The sequence below is a fragment of the Polyodon spathula genome, chromosome 18, assembly GCF_017654505.1.
Source record: "Polyodon spathula isolate WHYD16114869_AA chromosome 18, ASM1765450v1, whole genome shotgun sequence".
In the NCBI taxonomy this organism is placed as follows: Eukaryota; Metazoa; Chordata; class Actinopteri; order Acipenseriformes; family Polyodontidae; genus Polyodon; species Polyodon spathula.
This window is the reverse complement of record NC_054551.1, coordinates 209,271-230,905: the sequence shown is the minus strand read 5'-3', so window position 1 is coordinate 230,905 and position 21,635 is coordinate 209,271. Positions and strand designations below refer to the sequence as shown.

At 49.2% G+C, this 21,635-nt stretch overlaps 1 protein-coding gene across 2 annotated transcripts; it reads left to right on the top strand.

Annotated features, from left to right (window-relative positions):
• Positions 1-1,554: 1,554 nt before the first annotated feature.
• On the top strand, positions 1,555-21,591 carry LOC121330923 (general transcription factor 3C polypeptide 1-like). Of its 2 annotated transcripts, none has more exons than XM_041277903.1 (37): positions 1,555-1,910; positions 2,582-2,791; positions 3,161-3,337; positions 3,590-3,733; positions 4,065-4,161; positions 4,550-4,673; positions 5,167-5,331; positions 5,434-5,549; positions 5,796-6,153; positions 7,872-8,083; positions 8,510-8,655; positions 8,850-9,003; positions 9,212-9,315; positions 9,870-10,066; positions 10,459-10,719; positions 10,832-10,977; positions 11,074-11,171; positions 11,277-11,373; positions 11,617-11,794; positions 12,132-12,282; positions 12,437-12,572; positions 12,829-12,910; positions 12,988-13,164; positions 13,332-13,492; positions 13,756-13,898; positions 14,035-14,116; positions 14,257-14,369; positions 15,909-15,971; positions 16,068-16,161; positions 16,725-16,897; positions 17,194-17,481; positions 17,604-17,848; positions 18,171-18,457; positions 19,012-19,492; positions 19,776-19,839; positions 20,329-20,524; positions 20,895-21,591. In XM_041277903.1, the coding sequence occupies exons 1-37, from the start codon at positions 1,690-1,692 to the stop codon at positions 21,114-21,116; spliced, it is 6,363 nt and encodes a 2,120-aa protein (XP_041133837.1). In that variant the 5' UTR covers positions 1,555-1,689; the 3' UTR covers positions 21,117-21,591. The 2 variants fall into 2 exon arrangements, with proteins under 2 accessions (XP_041133837.1, XP_041133836.1); XM_041277902.1 differs by having other exon boundaries at positions 17,586-17,848.
• Positions 21,592-21,635: the final 44 nt, after the last annotated feature.

Sequence of the window (21,635 nt, the reverse complement as noted above, 5' to 3'; positions counted from 1 at the left end):
GCAAGCTCTCCTGGACCTCGTGTTTCAGCAGGTGCAGATTTCAAGTCTGTCTTGATGAAAACAAGAACAATGAAAAAGTAAAACCACAAAACTCCCTACCAGAGGTCTAATGTAAATACATCACAGAGTGCCTTTAAATTGCAATGTATATGTGTCTGCCATGCGATTCCACCCCAAGTGATGGACGAATTGCTTTTCTCCAGGGACCTGCGCTGGTTTTTCATTTTTCAGACTCTGGAGGTGGGTTTGTTTATTTTTAATTAAATGTTTTTTGTAAATATGTACATTTTCATATAAGTGTCTTCAGCCAGCAACACAAGGTGATATTTAGTACCCTGGTCATGTTTCAGTGTGCTGATATGTGCAGTTATCTTTTAAAAGGTACTTGGACAATAAAGAAATTAAGAAAACTACTGTATTATAACTTATTTACAGTTTACACTAAAAATGATCCATCATCTCTTCTCAATCAACCACAATAATCACGAGGTCAGCAACACTGTCCTTCATCACAGGCACTGTGCCTGTCTCTGCTGTAATCATGAGGTCAGCAACACTGTCCTTCATCACAGGCACTGTGCCTGTCTCTGCTGTAATCATGAGGTCAGCGACACTGTCCTTCATCACAGGCACTGTGCTTGTATCCACACTGACCACATGCCTGCCTCTGCTGTAATCATGAGGTCAGCAACACTGTCCTTCATCACAGGCACTGTGCCTGTCTGCTGTAATCATGAGGTCAGCGACACTGTCCTTCATCACAGGCACTGTGCTTGTATCCACACTGACCGCATGCCTGCCTCTGCTGTAATCATGAGGTCAGCAACACTGTCCTTCATCACAGGCACTGTGCTTGTATCCACACTGACCACATGCCTGCTTCTGCTGTAATCATGAGGTCAGCGATACTGTCCTTCATCACAGACACTGTGCCTGTCTCTGCTGTAATCATGAGGTCAGCAACACTGTCCTTCATCACAGGCACTGTGCTTGTATCCACACTGACCACACGCCTGCCTCTGCTGTAATCATGATGTGCATGTGCTGAGACTGGCAGTTCTATTCTAACAGTTTTCTAGAGGCATTTGGGGTTTTCTTTTCCTTGTATTTCCTGACAGTTCATATTTATAATGGTACACCATGTAGCTGTGGGAGGCATACACACAATATATTAAAATACAACATCTAGAACATGCAGAAGTTATATTATTAATTTTCCAGCGACCGTGACCTTTAATTGTCCATTTTATTTTTGTATCAATATTTTTAGTTTTCTTCTAGTTATTTCTTGCCCATGCACCCTTATATAAAAATAATAAAATGACTGCTACTTCCATCAATAATAATAGTGATCATTTTAATGTGTCCCCCATGTCTGTCCAGTGGAAACGATGCAATATTTGAGATGAAACACGGAGGTTGCAACCAAATGACGTATCGTAACGTACGCTGTTTCAACATGGCGGCTTGCATACAAACTCAGACGCCGTTACTGACGTATTCCTGTACGGAACTCTCAAACATCAGGGTCGAAGGGCAGCGGTCGGCACGTCACTTGTGCGCACAAGTAAACAGCGTGTGAGTGAAGGGATGCAGTGAGCACAGACAGAAAGGATTCGTATTTTGGATAATTCAGTACCTGCGTTTCTGTGGGACAGAGAGACAACGAACCGAAGCAGCCGTGTTGTGATGGACGCGCTGCAGGCGCTGGAAGATGAGGTGGCTCTGGAAGGTCTGGACGGGATCACTGTGTCTGGGCTGTGGTTCCGGATACAGAACCGCGTCCCCAAATTCCCCCTACTTCTCGACCCGGCCACGAAGCAGTTCCTGTGGCAGGCCTTGGTCTGTAATGCCGAGCTCGAGTTTTACGAGCTGCCAAAGGAGAGACCTGCTTTTGTCTTCTTTGACAGGTATGCCGCGTGCAACGTGCAAGTTTACTGCCGTGCATCTCCGCCTGCACACAATACGCGAACATACGCACACAGCAGCATGTGGATTGCGGGTTTAAAAACAGCTCAATAGTAAAGACGTATTGTGTGAACAGAAGTAATGGAAATACCATATAATCAGCATAATGTGCAAATAACCACATTCTGCAGCTACATGCAGGGCTGTACACAGTGTGCCCGTCACATAAACACATCTGAAGTGTTCCGATCAGTACAAAGTTAGAAAACTAGCTGCTTTTACGTCTGGACACTAAAAGAGAACGGTGTTACTGTTTGCAGCCCCTGCTATACAACACGGGGTTTCTGTAGTGTATGTACAGTACTGGTGTGGTCATTTAAGTAACTGCGATCAGGTTTACAGTATCTTACACACTAATATTGGCTTCAAGAAATTCTTTATTACAAGGATGGAAATAAGATTCCCATTGCATAGCAGTTCGAGCCATTCCTGGTTTTACAATGAGTTTAATAAAAACACACCGGAGCTTGCTTTACCTATACACACTGGCTAATCAAGCTTGCAGTAAAACCTGGGCTGGGTGAAACCACTGTGCAGTAGGATTCCTATTTCCACCACTGTATCAGCAGTTAAGCCTTATTATTATTTATATATGTGTGTTCATTTTTGTCAGGTTCAAAGAAATCGATCCTGAAACTGGGATTCAGGAGATAAGGAAGGAGAGCTCCCTGGTGGAGGATCTCTACCCCATTCACATAGTCTTTGACAATAAGAAGGGGATCAAAGGCTCCTGCCAGTTCTTTAATGAGAGGATAAACGTGACGAGTCAGATCAGGAATGAAGCGCTACAGCCATGCTGCACCCTGGAAGAGGCAGTCGACAGGTAAGTAAAGTCTGAATTCAAGCATGACTTCATCATTTGCAACTTTAAAATTTATACTGGTTACACAGCAACACCATGCGCATGCGCACACAGAGACGCACACACAGAGACGCACACACAGAGTCGCACGCACACAGATGCACACACTGACGTGGACGCACGCACACTCACTCACTCACTCACACACACTCTGCTGTAGAACCAGGCTATAGAAGCTCTGTGCATTTAAAGGAATGCATACGCTGTCATTGTATTTGTAACTGTTGTGAAGTGCTCCAGCAGGACGATTCTTGAAGAGTGCTATACAAATGAAATGTTGTTTATCAGAGGATGTTTCCAAAAATGCTCTCGCCTGCTTTCTGGTTCCAGGTGGGCGGAGAAGCTGGTCATTGTTGCGTCTCAGAGGGTTCGGTACCGTGCCCTGATTGGCTGGGAGGGCGACCCTGATCTGAAGCTGCCGGACTACTCATACTGCATCCTGGAGAGGCTGGGCCGGGCTCGCTGGCAGGGAGAGCTGCAGAGGGACCTGCACTGCGGGGCTTTCAAGTAGGGGCTCCGAGAAACAGCTGGCCCGGCTCAAACCACCGCTAACCCATTACCCATTGTAATTTGTTTGTAGCATTTTTAACTGCCTGTTCTTTAAATTTCATGTCTATTTGAAATCTCAAATGCAGTTCTGTGCACTTTGAATATAGTGTGAGGGTGACATTGGCACATAGTTCTCGTCAGCGTTGTGATCCAGTTGAATGAAGTGTATAAGCTTGGCTGCTCTTGAAGTCTGGTGTTTGAATCTGACAGGACGGATGCCCGGAAGCTACACTACCTCAGGAAGGTGTTGGACAGGAACGACTTGCTTACCATGCAGTCCCACGTCATCCGGCTCCCGAACAGCAGCCAGCAGCACTCCATCCTCCTCCTGCTCAAGCGCTTTCACGTGGACAGGTAGGGCTGCCTGTCAGGGCTCCACTGAGGAGGACCATACAGCAAGCGGAGAGATGCTCTCGTGTTAGTGAAGCTCTCCAAATTGAAACGGTTCGGAGCGTAGTTTGTGTTCAGCCTGTCCCAATCGGAGCCTGTGCTGTTGATGTTGGGAGTGTGTTTTTTAATGTATGTATTGTGAGCTCCTAAACTGTTTCATTGTCTCTCCCTATACATAGCCAACAGGCGCGAACTGAACTAGGCGATTGTTGCAGTTGCCAGACCCCTCTCAGAGCAGCAAGGGGCAAAGCTGCTCACTGCTGGCTGGCTAACTTACTGAAACTTTATCTTACAGGAGAAGTAAATATGCCATTCTGATGGAAAGAGTCTCCAATGTGCTGGCTGGCAAACCAGGCAAACTGGCGGTCATGATCCACTTGAGACACGAGCTGGTGAGCGAGCAGGGAAACTCCTCCTAGAGGCGAGCGAGCAGGGAAACGCCTCCTAGAGGTCTCCACCTCGGCCATCTTCTCCCACCTTTGTGCTGATTATTGTCTAATCTAATACTTCCAGACAGGGATGGCAATAAGACTCCCATTGCATAGCAGTTTGATCCATTCCTGGTTTTACTGTGTGTCATAAGACACACCTGAGCATGTTACCCTGTGACTAATCAACCTCGTATTGAAACATGGAATGGGTGATGCTGCTGTGTAATAGGAGTCTGATTTCCATCGCTGGAGCTGTAAACAATGTAAAACTGTGATCCAGGTATACTGTGTGTATGGCAGGTATAAGAAGTATTGATTGAATAGCGACATTTGAATGATTGATCTTCAGGGGCTGTGTGAACGGACCTTCAAGCGCATGTATCAGTACATGATTGCAGCTGGAATCGTTCAGGTCGTGTCTGTGCCCTTGCACGAGCTCAACCCAGAAGCAGGGCACTGCAAAACGAAGAAAGGTAATGGGTGCCTGTCACTGTGCATATGAAAGCGCTGGCCTGTCATTGTGAGATGTCTGGTTTGTGTGCTCTGTGTGTGTGAAAGCGCTGGCCTGTCATTGAGATGTCTGGTTTGTGTACTCTGTGTGTGTGAAAGTGCTGGCCTGTCATTGTGAGATGTCTGGTTTGTGTACTCTGTGTGTGTGAAAGCGCTGGCCTGTCATTGTGAGATGTCTGGTTTGTGTGCTCTGTGTATGTGAAAGCGCTGGCCTGTCATTGTGAGATGTCTGGTTTGTGTACTCTGTGTGTGTGAAAGTGCTGGCCTGTCATTGTGAGATGTCTGGTTTGTGTACTCTGTGTGTGTGTGTGTGTGTGTGTGAAAGTGTGCCTGTTTGTGTGTGTGTGTGTGTGTGTGTGTGTGTGAAAGTGCTGGCCTGTCATTGTGAGATGTCTGGTTTGTGTACTGTCTCTCTCTCTCTCTGTGTTAAAGAGTTGGTCTGACCTGTGTTTGCAGGTACTGATATCATTGTGAGATGTGTGAAGCTGCTGAAGGAGTACAAGAAGAAAGCCGGTGAGGATGGCGATGATAACGACGAGGAGGAGGACAGCGTTCAGAGAAGCTGGCAGCCGGTGGAGCGTGTATGGGAGAGGGACATGCTGGCACAGGCATATGAACTGAGTAGGTCCAGAGATCCTTTGGGGTCTCTGCTGTGTTTACTCTGGCAGGCTGGGGGGTGCATCATCACCTGTTACTGTGCTGAGTTTGTTTTTTGCTTTGCAGTCGAGAGCAGAGGAACCACAGGAATCACACAGACTGAGATTCGACTGTCAATGAACATTGGAAAGCTAGAGGCGCGAATGATTTGCAGGCTTCTGGAGCGCTACCAATTGATCAAGGTAGTATTGGTTTCTTAATGTTTCCAGTTATAATTCATTCAAAGTGAATATTAGCATTTAATAATGTATTTTTAAAGAGTCATTTTAACCAGACATAAAAACGATGGAATAATGTAGCTCAGTTGCCTAATGCATATCAGTATTCTGGGTTCAGCATTTCGTAATTCTGCTTGTGCTGTAGATGCAGATTCTGTCTGGTCTGGTGTTTATACCCCTGTCTGCTCTCTCTATCTTGTTTGTGACCAGGGGTTCATGGAAGATGAAGGCCGTCAACGCACAACGAAATACATCTCCAAAGTGTATGTGGAGCGGAGCGATTTGAACCAGCAGTTTGAGAAGGAGAAGGCGCGGAGTGAGCAGCTGTCTACGGTTGGCTGCTCTTTACTGGAGCCCGTGGAGAGCCAGGGAGAGGGGAGAGAGGAACTCCCTTCTGAAAAGGAGAGCTCACCGGTTCAGTCTGAGGTGGAGGAGGAGCAGCAGCAGCATGAGGGGAGTCCAAGAAGCGCTGCAAAGAAGCAGAAAACCAGAATCCTGATTGACCCCCAGGCTCTGCTGCCACACTCGAAGCTGGGTGGGAGCCCCAAGCAGTCCACACCGTGCAAGAGTGAGTGTCTGTGCACTGGAACCTGAGCAGCGTGCTGCGCAGTGTCCCGCTGCCAGTGCCTACAGTGAAGCTGTCTGAGCAGAGTGCTGCGCAGTGTCCCGCTGCCAGTGCCTACAGTGAAGCTGTCTGAGCAGAGTGCTGCGCAGTGTCCCGCTGCCAGAGCCTACAGTGAAGCTGTCTGAGCAGGGTGCTGCGCAGTGTCCCGCTGCCAGTGCCTACAGTGAAGCTGTCTGAGCAGAGTGCTGCGCAGTGTCCCGCTGCCAGTGCCTACAGTGAAGCTGTCTGAGCAGGGTGCTGCGCAGTGTCCCGCTGCCAGTGCCTACAGTGAAGCTGTCTGAGCAGGGTGCTGCGCAGTGTCCCGCTGCCAGTGCCTACAGTGAAGCTGTCTGAGCAGAGTGCTGCGCAGTGTCCCGCTGCCAGAGCCTACAGTGAAGCTGTCTGAGCAGAGTGCTGCGCAGTGTCCCGCTGCCAGAGCCTACAGTGAAGCTGTCTGAGCAGGGTGCTGCGCAGTGTCCCGCTGCCAGTGCCTACAGTGAAGCTGTCTGAGCAGAGTGCTGCGCAGTGTCCCGCTGCCAGTGCCTACAGTGAAGCTGTCTGAGCAGGGTGCTGCGCAGTGTCCCGCTGCCAGTGCCTACAGTGAAGCTGTCTGAGCAGAGTGCTGCGCAGTGTCCCGCTGCCAGTGCCTACAGTGAAGCTGTCTGAGCAGGGTGCTGCGCAGTGTCCCGCTGCCAGTGCCTACAGTGAAGCTGTCTGAGCAGGGTGCTGCGCAGTGTCCCGCTGCCAGTGCCTACAGTGAAGCTGTCTGAGCAGGGTGCTGCGCAGTGTCCCGCTGCCAGTGCCTACAGTGAAGCTGTCTGAGCAGAGTGCTGCGCAGTGTCCCGCTGCCAGTGCCTACAGTGAAGCTGTCTGAGCAGAGTGCTGCGCAGTGTCCCGCTGCCAGTGCCTACAGTGAAGCTGTCTGAGCAGGGTGCTGCGCAGTGTCCCGCTGCCAGTGCCTACAGTGAAGCTGTCTGAGCAGGGTGCTGCGCAGTGTCCCGCTGCCAGTGCCTACAGTGAAGCTGTCTGAGCAGGGTGCTGCGCAGTGTCCCGCTGCCAGTGCCTACAGTGAAGCTGTCTGAGCAGAGTGCTGCGCAGTGTCCCGCTGCCAGTGCCTACAGTGAAGCTGTCTGAGCAGGGTGCTGCGCAGTGTCCCGCTGCCAGTGCCTACAGTGAAGCTGTCTGAGCAGAGTGCTGCGCAGTGTCCCGCTGCCAGTGCCTACAGTGAAGCTGTCTGAGCAGGGTGCTGCGCAGTGTCCCGCTGCCAGTGCCTACAGTGAAGCTGTCTGAGCAGGGTGCTGCGCAGTGTCCCGCTGCCAGTGCCTACAGTGAAGCTGTCTGAGCAGAGTGCTGCGCAGTGTCCCGCTGCCAGTGCCTACAGTGAAGCTGTCTGAGCAGTGTGCTGCGCAGTGTCCCGCTGCCAGTGCCTACAGTGAAGCTGTCTGAGCAGCGTGCTGCGCAGTGTCCCGCTGCCAGTGCCTACAGTGAAGCTGTCTGAGCAGGGTGCTGCGCAGTGTCCCGCTGCCAGAGCCACTGACTACAGAGAAGCTGTGTTCCTCTGAAACTAAGTAAAAGCAGCTCAAACAGAATTGGCTCTGGTAATGAAGTAACAATTTAACATTTGGGTTTAAACTGCTTTTTAATGTGAATGTTTGACCAGCTTCAATAATTGTTTTTTTCAGGAATAAAAGCTTTTGATTTCAGAGGGCGCGCTGAAAGTCCCATCCTTCCACAAAGTGTGCAGGACAATGAAGAGACTCCAGCGGTCCCCGCAGAGTCTGACATGAGTGTTGACGTCTCGGAGCAAACGACAAACCGCGAGTCGAGCGACCAGTCAGTGCAGAATGACAGGAACGTCACCGTCATTGAAGAGGTTCGGCTGGAACAGGCGAAGGTCAGTTTATATCCTGCAGAAACAATGCAGCGGTCAGTGAAAAGGTGAAGAAGCAAGAAAAGACTCATGTCCTTTAAATGAAACTCAAGAGGGCACCCTCGGGGGAATGGCATTCAGAAATGGCGTTAAGAAGGCATTCACATGCTTTTAAACATGGCTACTAAATTAAATAAATCCGTGGATGTCAGCTGTGGCCCTCCATTCTCTGTCTCGAAAGTAGCAAACGTGTGTGTCGTTGTCTCTTTGTTCCGTTACGAAACTGCAAGTCCCAGAACGCTCCTGGTTCGCACGCCTTTTTAGATACTGGGTATATGTGCTTCTTTCAACACTGCCATGTTCGAGCTGCATAGTGAATGGGAGTGCATGGCAGTCTGCACGCTGCCTTCTCCTGCTCTAAAGGCTTTGGTTTTGCACTTTGTGTTCCAGGACAGAGATGGGAAAGGGGGGAGAAAGAAGCCCAATAAGCTGCTCCTGCGGATTGACAAGCCCCACGAAACCTACAGGCTGCTGAAACGCAAGAACATGATCATAGAAGCTGTGCACAACCTCAAGCTCATCGACAGCCTATACTCGTAAGCACGGTTTAAAGGGAACAAAAGACTTCATCTGGTAACCTTGCGCAGGGCACTTACACATGAAGGGAGCCACACTGTGAAATGAGGCAGAATTCAGATACAGTGAGCACCACAAGGCCAGGGGTGCGTTTTATTGAAGAGTATATTGGATTTAGAATCAGTTACTCCAGCCTGGCGTTTTTATTTTTCAGACTGCAGAAAATGATAATGGATGAAGAGAAGCAGGATGGAGTGGTTACCAGGTGCTGCAAGAAATCCATCTTGAGGCTGGTTCACAAGCTGTCTCAGGATGGCGTGCTCAGACTGTACCGCACCACAGTCGTTCAGGATGGCATCAGCAAAAAGGTTCGGTTACCAGAGGCATCTCCCAGGGGATTAGGGGACGTGTCTGGTGGAAAGTTAAGGTTCAGGGAACTCCTGTAATTCCATGCGGAAAGACAATATATTTTCAAGAAATTAAACAATGTATGTGTAGATATATATGTAAAATGTAGGCATAACATATACATTGTAAAGCTATATAGACTCTGCTTGTTTTTGTTTTCCCCGACAGGTGGAGTTTGTAGTCCACCCCTCCATCCTTCCACAAGATCCTCTGGTGAAAAGTGCCATTGAACAGGTCCGCTTCCGCATCTCCAGCTCCTACACGGCACACCGGTACGGGTTTCTGAGTGTGGACGCTGGCACTAGAATAGGGTTTCTGAGTGTGGACGCTGGCACTAGAATAGGGTTTCTGAGTGTAGTCTGTGGACTGTCACTAGAATAGGGTTTCTGAGTGTAGTCTGTGGACTGTCACTAGAATAGGGTTTCTGAGTGTAGTCGGTGGACTCTGTCACTAGAATAGGGTTTCTGAGTGTAGTCGGTGGACTCTGTCACTAGAATAGGGTTTCTGAGTGTAGTCGGTGGACTCTGTCACTAGAATAGGGTTTCTGAGTGTAGTCTGTGGACTGTCACTAGAATAGGGTTTCTGAGTGTGGTCGGTGGACTCTGTCACTAGAATAGGGTTTCTGAGTGTGGTCGGTGGACTCTGTCACTAGAATAGGGTTTCCTGCTGGGTTTCTTTATCTTTCTGTCACCCTCCTGAATGAACACGGAGTAGTGCAGGACTCTTGATAACCGGGGACAGTGAAGTAGCCGTTAGGGTTGAGGACACGCTGCCTCGGTGAGGTGCGTGTGCGTGTTTTTCCTGATGCTGTGCTTCTCTCTTGCAGAGTGAAGGCCCAGCAGGCTCAGGCAGAGGCTGAGGAGGCTCGGAACCACAAAGCCAGCAAGGACCCGGATCAGGACCCCCTGGGAGAGCCACACGCCGACTCTGGGAACCAGTCCGAGAACACCAGTAAAGCTGCAACCAGCAAGACTGATGACAAAATGGGAGTCACGCCTCTCAAGAACTTCCATCCTCCCATAGGTAATGAAAGCACCTGGAGAGAGAGCACTGAGCAGCCCCTGCACCAGGCAGCATGGGCAGGCTAGCGTTTCAAACATTTAACAAATTCTTATATATAGATTTATTTTTTATATTCTAGCAAATTTTAAACTGTCAAACAACCATTAAAAAGCCTGCACATCTAAAACTACAGTAAAGTAGCTTCAAAAAAATTAAAATATTTCAAGCATGATGTCCACATCTCACAGAAATGATCCGAGGATTTTGACAACAAATCAAATGAATATTTTCCCTTTAATGAGCTGTTGTACAGGTGTAGTGTTTCTGTTAAAGATTACTGTTGGTACAGGTGTAATGTTTCTGTTAAAGATTACTGTTTGCTTGTGTGTTTATCAATGTATTCATTTTAATAGTTCCAGGACTTGGGCGCTCGTTAGGCTTCCTTCCCAAAATGCCACGGCTGCGGCTGGTCCACATCTTCCTGTGGTACGTGGTCTACGGGCACCCCCTGAGGAAACCTCCTGAGGAGAACCCCACCCCACGGGAGGAGCTGGGGCCAACCAATCAGAACGAGATGGCAGAAGAGAGGGAGGAGGGGGAGAGCGCTGGCCCTGCAGAGGCTGAGGAGTCCATCGGGGGCACAGAGCTGGGCGAGCTGTTCGTCAAGGAAACTGGTACATCTCTCCAAGAATCGAGAGAATAATACACTTACAAAACCCACCTGTCCTGCCTCACGAAACTCTAATCCTGACCCTACCCCTCTCTCTCTCTCTCTCTCTCTTGTAGTGTATGTGGACCAGGCTTCCTGGAAGAGATTTGTTCCTCCCACCCCCATTCACAGGGAGTTTGAGTACGGCTGGGCCCTTGTGAGCGACATTCTGCTTTGTCTGCCCCTTTCCATATTCATCCAGATCGTGCAAGTCAGCTACCAGGTACATGGAGTGCAGGCCAGAACCTGTGTTGAAAACTTGGCTGCATGGTTCAAGCTGTAGCTCCTATTGATGTAACGCCCATTCTTTACCGTCCAGGTGGATAACCTGGAGGAGTACCTGAGTGACCCGATCAAGCAGCACACCCTGGTCCGCTTCCTGCCACAGCCCATGCGACAGCAGCTGCTTTATAAACGGTACCTTTTACCCTCTCTGTGGTTCCCGGCCCACAGGTTTAAACTGTTGTTCTTGCAGCAACAGTAACCTTGCAGAGTCTCTCTGACACCTTGCTTGTCTTGCAGGAAGTACATATTTTCATTTTATGAAAGTTTGCAGCGCATGTGCTACTTGGGAGTCTTGCAGTTCGGACCAATTGAGAAATTTCAAGACAAAGACCAGGTAGGTTGACTTTAATTTAAAATAGGTTAAAATAGGTTACATTTTAACAGGTACTGTAGCTTATGAAACGTAATGAATAACGCTAGTGTAAAGTAAATCTATCTTCTGTAGACTATTGAACCTGTTTCTTATCCTATCAAGTCGTGTTCTTTTCTGTGTTTATTAATGTTGAGATTCAGGAGCTCTCTTTGATGTTACAGTAGCAGCATGTGCATTGGGTTTAATGCATGTGTTTCTTGCTAGGTGTTTGTATATGTGAAGAAGAAGGCCACTATCGTGGACACAACCACCTGTGACCCTCATTATAACCTGGCGCTCAGCAGCCGCCCCTTTGAGAAAAGGTTTTACACCTTCAACAGCCTGCAGCAGCTGGAGAACTTCTGGTTTGATCTGCAGTGCGTCTGCCTCAACACACCACTAGGTAAGAACCCACAGGCACACAGTCCTGTTGAATCAGGTGGGCTTGTGTTACCAGGGATCAGGATTGGGTGCGTTAATAGAAATGGGAAAACCTCTTCTGTATAGGACCGAGGGTCCTACCTACTGTGAGCACATTCCAGGGGCTTGCTAATTCATTCCCATGTTATTCCTCTGCGTGTACTCGTTCCACGCTCTGTTGATTGGGTTACACGTTACAGCAGCCTATTGAAAATGTTTCAATTGCAGTAAAAAAAAAAGGTAATTTCAGTCTAGCAATTACCTAGTGCTGTGAAATGTTTGTGATACGCAGGAAATATATATATCATATATAATTTCAGGTATAGTAAGAGGCCCTCGCACAAAGAAGAGCAGCTCTCAAGAGAGCCGGCAGAAGCCTGGTGATCCCGAGATGGATTCTGCAATGGAGCCGGAGTTAACGGCTGAGAAGCAAGTTGCCAACCACAAGCTGAGGATGTGTGAATGTTCAAGGTGCGCATTTCTAACCCCTGCAGTTACACTATACATTATGTCTGCTATTAAGTCTAATAATAATGTATAAGGGACATATCAAACCTGTACAACACTCCCTTCTGTAAGGGACGGGGACAGCAGTACATGTGAACTTGTTTAATGGTCCTGTTAGGGGCCGGAAGGAGGTGCTGGACGATCGAGAGATCCCAGGGGATGGGCAGGGTGCGGCAGGGCTGGACTCCGGCTTCTTCAGTCACCTGAAACGCAACTGGATTTGGACGAGTTACATCCTCAACAAAACCAAGAGAGTCAGTATCCATTCAGAGCAGGTGTGTCAGGAAAGCCCCGGTTTGAGTGGCTGTCCTGGTAAAGGCTGATAAACTGCGTGGTGAACAGGGCACAGAAGAGCAGACATGCTGGTAAACTGCGTGGTGTGCACAGCACAGAAGAGTAGACTTAGATGTGTTCAAGAACTGGAGCATTTTAAATGTGGATCTAAAGTTTTGAAGCACCTGCAGTTGGGTGACTCTCATTGCATTGTCTGGTATCTTCGTGTTTTTACAGCCTGGTGCAGCTTTAGAAGGAAGTCCAACACTAAGACTGCAGACATTCTTGACGAAGCATCCCCTGCCTCTCATGACTGAAGGTAAGGCGGTAATCCTCTCAATTATAGAAATCTGTATGCAGTCGAGGCACAGCCCTGCTGATTTGACCCTTTTGTAGGCAGTAAATTGAACAGGCTGATGGATGCCAGACAGCCAATGCTTGTTAAAGAGGAGGAGGTTCACACTGAGAAGGAGCCGGCCTTGGAGAGGAATAGACGGGTCGTGGGTGGAAAGAAACAGAAACGGAAGAGACTGAAGAAGGATCCTGGAAGGAAAGCTAAGAGAAAGAGGAAAGGTACAGGCGTGTGTTCTGGTTTGTGAAGCTCTTCATTATTAAACTTGTTGAGGTACAGTGGGTGAGATTCTTCTTGCCTCTGATCTCAGTATTTCCTAGGTATGCTTGCATGCAGATGCTAACCTGCCACTATCATCAGCCCTTCCTCTTCCTTTGTGCGTTTTCAGAGGGGGCGTCGGAGCAGAAGCGCGGAAGGCAGCCGCGCTTCCATGACGAAGCGGACCAGAGCGCCCTGCAGAGGATGACACGGCAGCGCGTGGCCTGGACTGCACAAGAGGACGGCTTTCTGGTGCTGTGCAGGGTCGCCAGCCACGTCCTCAACAGAAAGGTAACCCCCCCCACCGCTACGCCTGGCCTGCAGTGTTATAACCTGCTGGAGTGCATGGGATACCTGTGCATAGCAATGGTCCTGTCTCTGTTTCAGATTGTTCACATGTATAAATCATCCATTTTGCATTTCTTATAGGGGTGCATGGCTCTCCTTAAACCAGAGTTAATATATATATATAGTTTACAATGAGGAATGTATTACCTGTCCTCTTACTTTTCTTTGCTGTTCTTTTCTGTTTTATTTATTTATTTATTTTTTAGGTCAAGGGGCCCTTTGTTCCTTGGCAGGTTGTGCGAGACATCTTACACGCCAACTTTGAGGAGTCTTTGGACAAGACTTCCCTGTCTGTGGGTCGCAGAGCTCGATACATCATGAAGAATCCCCAGACCTCCCTGAACTTCAAGTGAGTGCAGCGCTGCCATGTGCTGTGGGCTCTGGTACTCTGGTTACATTGCGGGACTGAATGTTCATTTCAATATAAGTCAATGTTGTTCACTCTTGCTTCTTCCTGATGTTAACACACTTTCCTCTTTTGTTAGAATTTGCCTTGCAGAGGTCTACCAGGACAAAGCCCTCGTTGAGGAGTACCTGAACAGGAAGAATGATTACCAAAGTGCAGAGGTCATTTTTAAGTTTCACTTTGTGTTTGTAATTTTCCCGGCAGTCTTTATAAGAGTGTACAGGTATCGCCACAGAAACATGAACTGTGTTGTGACCTTGGTCTCTGAATGGATTTGCTTGTTTTTAATGAACCCTTGCAGGTGTGTGGCTTGGAATTCAAAGCGTTTGTAGAGGAGCTGAGGAGGAAGTTGAGCTCTGTGGTGGGAGACTCTGAGCTGGAAATCCCAGATACAAAGGAAGAGCTTTTCAGGAGGTAACAATTCATGGAGTTTCTACCAATGCCTGTGTGTGTGTGTGTGTGTGTGTGTGTCTGTGTGTCAGTCTGTGCCTGTGTCTGTGTGTCTGCTGGTGTCTGCGTGTGTCTGTGTGTGTGTGTGTGCCTGTGTGCCTGTGCCTCACACACACACTGGACACACAGACACGCACACAGACTGTATTTGATGTGTTTCACAAAACACACGTGCCACTTTTACACACTGCGCTGCTCTGTGTGTGTGTGTGTGTGTGTGTGCCTGCCTGTGTCTGTGCCTCTGTGCGTGTGTGTGTCTGCCTGTGTCTTTGCCTCTGTGTGTGTGCCTGCCTGTGTCTGCATGTGTGTGTGCGTGTGTGTGTGTGTGTGTGTGTGTCTGTGTGTGTGTGTGTGCCTCTGTGTGTGTGTGTGTGTGTGTGTGCCTGTGCCTCTGTGTGTGTGTGCCTGTGTCTGCATGTGTGTGTGCGTGTGTGTGTGTGCCTGTGTGTGTGTGTGCGTGTGTGTGTCTGTGTGTGTGTGTGTGTGTGTGTGTGTGTGTGTGTGTGTGTGTGTGTGTGTCTGTGCCTCTGTGTGTGTGCCTGCCTGTGTCTGCGTGTGTGTGTGTGTGTGTGTGTCTGTGCCTGCGTGTGTGTGTGCCTGCCGGACACTGCATGTGGTGGTGTGCGTGTGTGTGGTCTGTCTGCAATGTGTTTGTGGTGTGTGGTGTCCTGCCTGTGTGTGTGTGTGTGCCTCTGTGTCTGCTGTGTGTGTGCCTGTTGTGGCTGTCTGCTGTGGCCTGGTGTGTGTGTGTCTGTGCCTGTCCTGCGTTACGTGACTGTGTGTGCACACACACGAGACGTCACAGACACGTGAGACACACACACTGTCTGTGCCACTGTGACACACACACACGTACGGACACTGTGTGTGTGCCTGACCACACACTGCGTGTGTGTCTGTGCAGACACACAGACGACTGTGTGTGCCTGCACTGACACACACACTGACTGTGTTGCGTTGTGTGACACACACACCGTACACTGCACACGTACACACACACTGCACACACGTGTGTGCCTCTGTGTGTGTGTGTGTGTGTTTGTGTGTGTGTGTGTGCGTGTGTGTGCCTGTGTGTGTGTGCCTGTGTGCTCTGTGTGTGTGTGTGCCTGTGTGTGTGTGTGTCTGTGCCTCTGTGTGTGTGTGTGTGTGTCTGCCTGTGTTGTGTGACGCCCACACAGTGACACTGAGCCACCTGTGTGTGGACCTGCCTGTGACACGCTGTCTGTTTGTGTGTGCGTGTCTGTGTGTGTGTGTGTGTGTGTGTGTGTGTCTGCCTGTGTGTCTGTGTGTGTGTGTGTGTGTCAGTGTGTGTGTGTGTGCATGGTGTGTGTGTGCGTGTGTGTGTGTGTGTGTGTGTGTGCGTGTGTGTGTGTCTGTGTGTGTCTGTGCCTGTGTGTGTGTGTGTCTGTGTGTGTGTGCGTGTGTGTGTCTGTGCCTCTGTGTGCCTGCCTGCCTGCCTAGCTGTTCAATTGAACGTGTGTTTATTCCTGTGATTTTGAACAGGTTCAAAGTCTCTGCCATTGGGGAGGAAGTGGAGCTAGAGGAGCCGCGCGACGCCCTTCAGAGGTACACTGAGGATCGTGGTGACGAGCCGCACAGAATATTCCTGTCCCCTTTTCCCCTCACTCTCTACACCCACTGCACTGTGTTTTGTGATTGCAGCGTGGATGATATCCACTCACTAGTACTGAGCAACCTGATCCAGAGCACGCTGGCGCTGTCCAACACACAGATGAAATCCTGCCAGTCTTTCCAGGTAAGGCAGAATGCGACTACAAGGCGAGCCGGTACTTCTGTACATGAATCCATCGCATCCCCCCCACCCCCGGTACTTCTGTACATGAATCCATCGCATCCCCCCCACCCCCGGTACTTCTGTACATGAATCCATCGCATCCCCCCCACCCCCGGTACTTCTGTACATGAATCCATCGCATCCCCCCCACCCCCGGTACTTCTGTACATGAATCCATCGCATCCCCCCCACCCCCGGTACTTCTGTACATGAATCCATCGCATCCCCCCCACCCCCGGTACTTCTGTACATGAATCCATCGCATCCCCCCACCCCTCTGCTCAGGCTGAAACTCCTTTCCCACATTCAGCTTGTTACCCCCCTCCCACTCAGACATCCCACGGCTGACACCATATAGTGCGACCTTGCGCAGGGCTCCTGGGACTGAAACTGCAACTCCAGTGCATATAGAAGAGGTATTGCATTTCATAGCTCTTAAATGTATTTTGAGACAAAATCAAAAACAAGCAGTTGTTATAAATCGAACGGTCTCTCTTTCAGTTTATCTCTTTTTCTCTGAGCAGACGTTCCACCTGTACAGGAAGTACAAAGATGAGGTTCTGTTCAAGGTGTTTCTGGACTGTCAGAAGCGAGGCTTGGTGAACCGGCGCCGAGTCAACCAGGCCTTGGGGCCCAAGAAGAGCCGGGCTCTGCCCTTTGTTCCCATGTCCTACCAGCTGTCACAGACTTACTACAGGTGTGTACAAGACCCAGCCCATTGCGTTACCTGCAGCCAGGTACCATACGAGACCCAGCCCATTGCGTTACCTGCAGCCAGGTACCATACGAGACCCAGCCCATTGCGTTACCTGCAGCCAGGTACCATACGAGACCCAGCCCATTGCGTTACCTGCAGCCAGGTACCATACGAGACCCAGCCCATTGCGTTACCTGCAGCCAGGTACCATACGAGACCCAGCCCATTGCGTTACCTGCAGCCAGGTACCATACGAGACCCAGCCCATTGCGTTACCTGTTTTGTGTGGATTTCAGGTGCTTCACGTGGCGCTTCCCCAGCACTCTCTGCACAGAATCCAACGAGTTCTTGGAAAAGCTCCAGTCGGTTGGCAGGGAGGACCGGCCTAACGCCTTCATCTTCCAGGAGCAGGAGAGCCAAGCTGCGGACCCAGACATGGTGCTCTTCCCCCTGGATGGGCCCGGAGGGAACTGTCTGGCCAGCCTGTCCCTCCTTATCCTGGGGCTGCTCTCTGTGGAAGTGGCCATTCCAGATCAGATTGTGGTCGTGGACAGCACCATGGTGGACAATGAGGTGATAAAGAGGTAGGCGGAGCTTCCAGCAGTCGGGGACCCTGGTTATCAATCAAACAGTCCTAGTCTGTCAGTGTTCAAAGCAGCCTTCTCGGGAGCTCCCTCACTGTGAGCAGTGCTTGGTTTATTTGCAGCCTTGGGAAGGAAGGAGTGGAGGACTCGGAGGAGGGGGAGGGGGAGGACTCTGAGAACAAGCGGAAGATGGAGGTGAAATCACGGCAGGCTTCCCACACAAACTACCTGCTGATGAGGGGGTACTGCGCCCCGGGCATCGTCAGCACCCGTAACCTCAACACCAGCGACAACGTGGTAGTCAACTCCTGCCAGATGAGGGTGAAGCTGCGCAAAGCACCGGCACACAGCTGGATCCACACAGCCGGTCAGTCATGAAGTAATTGAAAACTATAAAGCGCTGTGGAATTCAATATGTTGAAGTCATTATTCAGCAGGTTTCATTCCACTTTGTGAAGCAAAATGAGTTCATTCTATAGGGCGATGCAACACTTTGGCTACAACGGTACAGTTGACCCTAAAGGCACAAGAGTGTCTTTTCAAAGAAAGCACAGTAAATGTGTAGAGTATTGTCAGCTGGCATGCTACAGCACACGAGACGACACATGGCAAAATATTAAGTAGTGGAATAGCTCAAGGACTTCTAATAAATAATGGTCCCTTTCTCTCCCTCCCTCCCTCCCTCTCAGCTCCCTCTGTAGTGGATTTGACTCCTGGACAGACCTGCCTCCCTCCCAGTTTCACCCGGCTTGTGAAGATTCCTGGCGCCTCATCATCCAGGCTGGAGCTGTTCCAGCAGCACTGTGTCGATCGTTGTGGCTACAGCCCAGAGGATCTGCAGGTCGTGCTGGAGATCTGCAATGCCATCAAGGAAGGGAAGAGCTTCGGGATCGACAGGAACGAGCTGGAAAGGAGATTCTCCGCTTGTGAAGAACCGGAAGAGGGACGGACCAGAACCTTCTCTCAGTACCTGCAGGTTTGTTTGCACAGTGTCTTGGCGGGTTTCAGTGTGTGAGTTCACACTGCCTTCTAAGGAAAGACCGCTTTCTGAAAAGCCGTTCATCAGTGTACACCTTTATATATTGTATGGATGTATTCATTTCTGAAGATACTCAATTGTCAATGAAAGCAATTAATTACAAATGGTTTTGCAAAGTACAGCACCACAAGCAGCCAGTGGAATTAGCAAATAAATTGTCCCTAGCGAATTTATCTAAAATGACTGGTCAAACACAAAGGGCCGGTCTCTGAGTATTGAGACTGAACTGTGTTCATGCAGTACCCACTCAATAACCAGAGACTGAACCATGAATTTATGATTTAAAAAAAAAACATTTTATTATAAAAAAGCAATTGATAGAGAAACGCTTTTACACTTAGACTGACTGCCTGATTGATGTTTGACTGTAACTGAATTCTTTCTGAAATACAGAATAACTTTTATTCCAAGAATTCAATTAGGTGAACGACAGACAGACAGACAGCCAGCCAGTCCAAACAGTAATGTAACACACCTTGGTTTGCTTGCAGGACCTGATCAACCTGGAGGAGGTGCTGGAAGTCGGAGGCAACGTTCTGCGCATAGTTGCGATTGAGTACGTGGACCCGTGGCTGCTTCACATCACTGCTCCGAGGCAGCCCCAGAGAGATGAGCAAAGCCAGCAGGATGTGTCCACTTCAAGGAAGAGAAGGCTGGAAGAATGTGATCCAGGAAAGGAAGCTCCTGCCAGCAAGAGGGCTGCTTTGGAGGATGGTGACTCTGCAGCTCCTGGAGACTGCAGGAATGCAGAGGAGAATCAGGAGAGTGCTCACAGAGACAGAGATCAAACCACCACTGCGGAGAATCAGGAGAGTGCTCACAGAGACAGATATCAAACCATCGCTGAGGAGAATCAGGAGAGTGCTCACAGAGACGGAGATGAAGAAACCACTGTGGAGGATACAGGAGAGCAGAGTGGAGAGAGGGACTCCCAGCCGAGCGAAGACAAGGAAGAACTCAAGCGCCTTCAAGGTCAGCTGTTGCTTTCAGTCCTGGACACAGGATTCTTTTTGTATTTGAATTTGATGGGCAATGCAACTCAACCAGGACAGCTTTACCAGATAACTCTATAGCATGTAGGCTATCTGTGGAGGTAGCTTCTTGTAACCTTTCAGTTTCTTTTTAGTCTTGTTCTAAAGGTGAGGATTTTAAAGCAGTGTTACTTTCTCATATTCTCGCCTCCCCTTGTTGGTGTGTCAGTGTACATTCTAATGATTTCTGTTACCCAGCAATTGCCTTCTGTGTTCCTCTGCAGGAGAGGGAGATGTCCACAGTCCAAGGGTTGAAAGAGCTGAGACCCAGGAGGGTGCAAGTGAAGGGTAAGTGTAGAATCCAGATCCTGGAGCGGAGACCCAGGAGGGTGTGAGTGAAGGGTTAATGCAGAATCCCGATCCTGGAGCGGAGACCCAGGAGGGTGTGAGTGAAGGGTTAGTGCAGAATCCAGATCCTGGAGCGGAGACCCAGGAGGGTGTGAGTGAAGGGTTAGTGCAGAATCCAGATCCTGGAGCGGAGACCCAGGAGGGTGTGAGTGAAGGGTTAGTGCAGAATCCAGATCCTGGAGCGGAGACCCAGGAGGGTGTGAGTGAAGGGTACGGAGGAGAGAGGGTGCTTCTGTGTTCGGCTGAGATGCACGCGAGAAAGCTAGCCTACGGTTTTATTTATTTATTCATTTATTTATTTAAAGCTCAGGCTCAGTGGCCAGTTTGATGGCATTGTGACCTAGCAAGTACCAGCAAAGTAAATTGTAATAATGAGTACTGGTCACAGCCTGATAGATGCCTCACAGATGATTTCGTGTTTGTTTTCAGCGCTGGCTGTGAGGCGGTTGGTTTCCTCAGCCGGCCTTGGCGCATTGTGGATGGCAGTGTGAATAAGCCGCTCTGCAAGGGGATGATGGAGGCAGTGTTGCTGCACATCATGACCAGGCCTGGGGTCCCCGAGCAGCAGCTGGTGCGGCACTACCAGGGCGTGCTGCAGCCTGTGGCCGTTCGGGAGCTGCTGCAGGTGAGCTGGGCTCAATTTCTTCTTCTTTTTTTTTATACTAGTTGTGCAAGTGTATTACAAAATCTATGTATTTGTGTTGGATATTTTTACCATCAAAAGAAAAGAAACTTGTTTTTTTTGGAAACAAGTACCAAATGATTTCCCCCTGTGCAACCGTACCAACATTGTCCAGAATGACAGCAGTTAAGATGACATCATGATGATAGATGATAATGACATTGATGATGACATCATGATGATGAATGATATCATGATGGATATAATGACATTGATGATGACATCATGATTGAGCTTGATGATGACATCATGATGATGGATGATAATGACATTGATGATGATATCATGATGACTATGATGTTCTTGTGGACAGGCTCTTGAAGACCTGGGCTGTCTTCTTAAGAAGTCCATGAGGAAGCCGACTCGGGTGTCCCTCTTCTCCAGCCCAGGCCCTGCAGACAGTGTGTGTATGAAGCAGAGGAGCGGCTCCAGCGAGGTGTTTTATGAGCCCACGATAGACTGTTGCTTGAGACTCGGCAAAGTGTTTCCACACGAAGCCAACTGGAACAAATGGGTGAAGTTTCTACACACCTGAGGTACGAGCCGCTGGGTGCATTACTCAGCTACTGCACTATCACTAGAACTGACTTTTAAATTGCTTCACCTACTCTTGCGTGATCGTCCTTTGCAGGGTCAAACGTGACAACAGATACCATTTTAAAAGGAAAATAAGTGAAGTAGGAAACAAAGCCCTAATGAAGCATTCTCCTAGCGTTCTCCTGTCATTCTTCTAGCCCTCTCCTATCATTCTCCTAGCGTTCTCCTGTCATGCTTCTAGCCCTCTCCTAGCGTTCGCCTGTCATTCTTCTAGCCCTCTCCTAGCGTTCTCCTGTCATTCTCCTAGCCCTTGATGGGGTGGGCACTGGGTTAGAAAGGATTTTTTGTTTTGAAATGTAAAAATATTCTTTTCGAATAGTCTTTTTTTTTCTTCTTTTTGATCTTGTCTGATTGAGGAGGGGCGGGGGCAAACTTTGTATTGTTTTGTTTTGTCATTAAAGATTTTGTGTGTATAAAGTGCTGTGAGTATTTCTTCTAGCTGTTTAACCCTCTTCTA